Below are 2,127 nucleotides of genomic sequence, written 5' to 3'. Positions count from 1 at the left end.
GATAGATAGGCAACACGTGAAAAGAAAAAAAGACATGAGAGAAACATTGCTTTACAAACCTTACAACTTTAAAACAAAATTAGATATTTTGCTTATGAAAGCATTGTAATGTTTTTTGGTAATCTGCCCAATTTCGTTAACATTTGTATACTAATTTAAAAGTTATAGCATGAAAACTATAACAAGCACAAAATGGTTATGTGGTCAGTCCCAGGGACCGAGCCTATGCTGAAAGAGTTAAACAAGAACCTTTTTTTATGACAAAATAAATATTATACTATTTTGCTTTTAACAGCTGTGCTGGGCCATTGGATCAATCAGTGGAGCTATGTATGAAGATGATGAAAAACGATTTCTTGTGACAGTCATTAAAGTATGTTTCAGTATCATTTACATTTGTTTGAGGTAGTGTTGGTATTATTCTGTATATATATAGTATTTTCTTACACTACATTAGGCTTGTATCAAAAGTTCTTTTCTTCTGGAATTATCATATAATTTGTTTTATGGAAATGTTAGTGACAAATTTCTTCTGTTCTGTGATGATTTGGTCAGATATAAATAAAATAATTTGTCATTTTTGTTTTGTTTTTATTTCCTTTCAATTTACTCAAAATTTAAGTAAACTAGTGATTAATGGTACTATAGAATTAATTAATAAATATATTTGTAACATTAATTTAAGATTTCGCTGGAGATGGAATAAGTGTATTCAAAAACATTCGAATATGGTAAATAAAATGTTTTATTAACCATATTCATCTTGATTATCAGTGTATGAATATTATTGAATAATATCAGTTTGCATATAAATTGTACTTTCACTTTAGTTCCAATAGGATGTTAGACTACAGTGATCTGTACTTAAAAGTCATGTAAAAAAAGTTTTCTTTCTTATAGGACTTGTTGAGTCTCTGTGAGTTAAAAAAAGGAAAAGACAACAAGGCAATTATTGCTTCCAATATCATGTATGTCGTGGGACAGTATCCAAGGTTCCTGAGGGCACACTGGAAATTCTTGAAAACTGTTGTGAATAAACTATTTGAATTTATGCATGGTAAGTATATCTGCAGTATATTTTTGTAGGAATTTTAAAACCTCTCTCTCTTTCATACTCCTTTTTTGTGTGTGTGTGTGTGTGTGTGCCTCATATCACAGTTACATAATTTCTAATAATTGATTTTTCTATAGCTTTTGCTCTTTTGGAACATTTTTCTTGGCTTAAGAAAGTTAAAACATTTTGAAGCTCATGATAAAGGGCCTCCTGTGATAAGGTTTTGAACTTAACTAGTATGTGAGCCACAGGGAAAGAAAAATAATATTGAAACTTTATGTAATAACCTATTTAAGGGTTTTCAGAGTTGCAACATATGTTGCAGTAAAATTGTATTTTAATTTTTTTTTAACTGAGTGATCGAGTTCCCCATGTCGGCCAATTTATGGTTTTGTAATGCAAAAATCCAGGGTTAAATTCCCCGTGGTGGACAGAGTGAAAATAGCCCATTGTGTGGCTTTGCATTAAGAAAACAACAACAAACTGAGTGGTGTAACTTGCTACATCAAAATATATAGATTTTCATACTTAAAAGCATAATTCTTATATTATGATTGCATTCATAATGATAAAATGTTCTAATGCAGTCTCAGATATAGACCTGATTCTAAGAATCAGGGTTTGTACAACTTTTGGAAAGTCTTCAAAAATTGCAGAAGCAATTTCTAGGGCCTAGAAAGTTTTGAAAAAATGAGAATTTACCCCAGGATTTTGAAAAAGTCATGAAAAATGAAAATTGCACAACTTAAGGCTAGATGCCAGACGTTTGAAAAAAAATATAATATCCTTAATTGAGGCTGCTGATCTTGCTGGCGAGGCGAAAAACAACGCAATAAGACTGATTTGACAAAATTAAATAGTTTCAGGGAAATAGCTAAAGAAAATTCTTTTGAATTTTCAGTTTGGCTAAATAATAGAAATGATTTTCAAGCCTTTTTCGAGAGGATAAATAAGCTTTACGGTACTGTCAAGTTAAAAGTGGAATGGGAAATGAATAATTCACTCCCATTTTTAGGCATTCTCATAACTAGAGAAATAACTGGGCCTGTTCTCTCAACCTATAGAAAACCAAC

General features: G+C 30.7%; 1 protein-coding gene across 1 annotated transcript in view; it reads left to right on the top strand.

The window, feature by feature from the left end:
• The window catches only part of LOC106459074 (exportin-1-like), a 76,947-nt gene that overhangs the window by 49,484 nt on the left and 25,336 nt on the right, over positions 1-2,127 (top strand). The window contains exons 15-16 of the mRNA XM_013918651.2: positions 296-373; positions 901-1,057. Of these exons, the coding sequence (XP_013774105.1) occupies positions 296-373; positions 901-1,057 (235 nt within the window). The remainder of the gene's footprint in view (positions 1-295; positions 374-900; positions 1,058-2,127) is intronic.

The sequence above is a fragment of the Limulus polyphemus genome, unplaced genomic scaffold (genome assembly GCF_000517525.1).
Source record: "Limulus polyphemus unplaced genomic scaffold, Limulus_polyphemus-2.1.2 Scaffold554, whole genome shotgun sequence".
NCBI lineage: Eukaryota > Metazoa > Arthropoda > Merostomata > Xiphosura > Limulidae > Limulus > Limulus polyphemus.
Note: the sequence above shows the minus strand (reverse complement) of the source record. Positions and strands in the feature narration are given on the sequence as shown.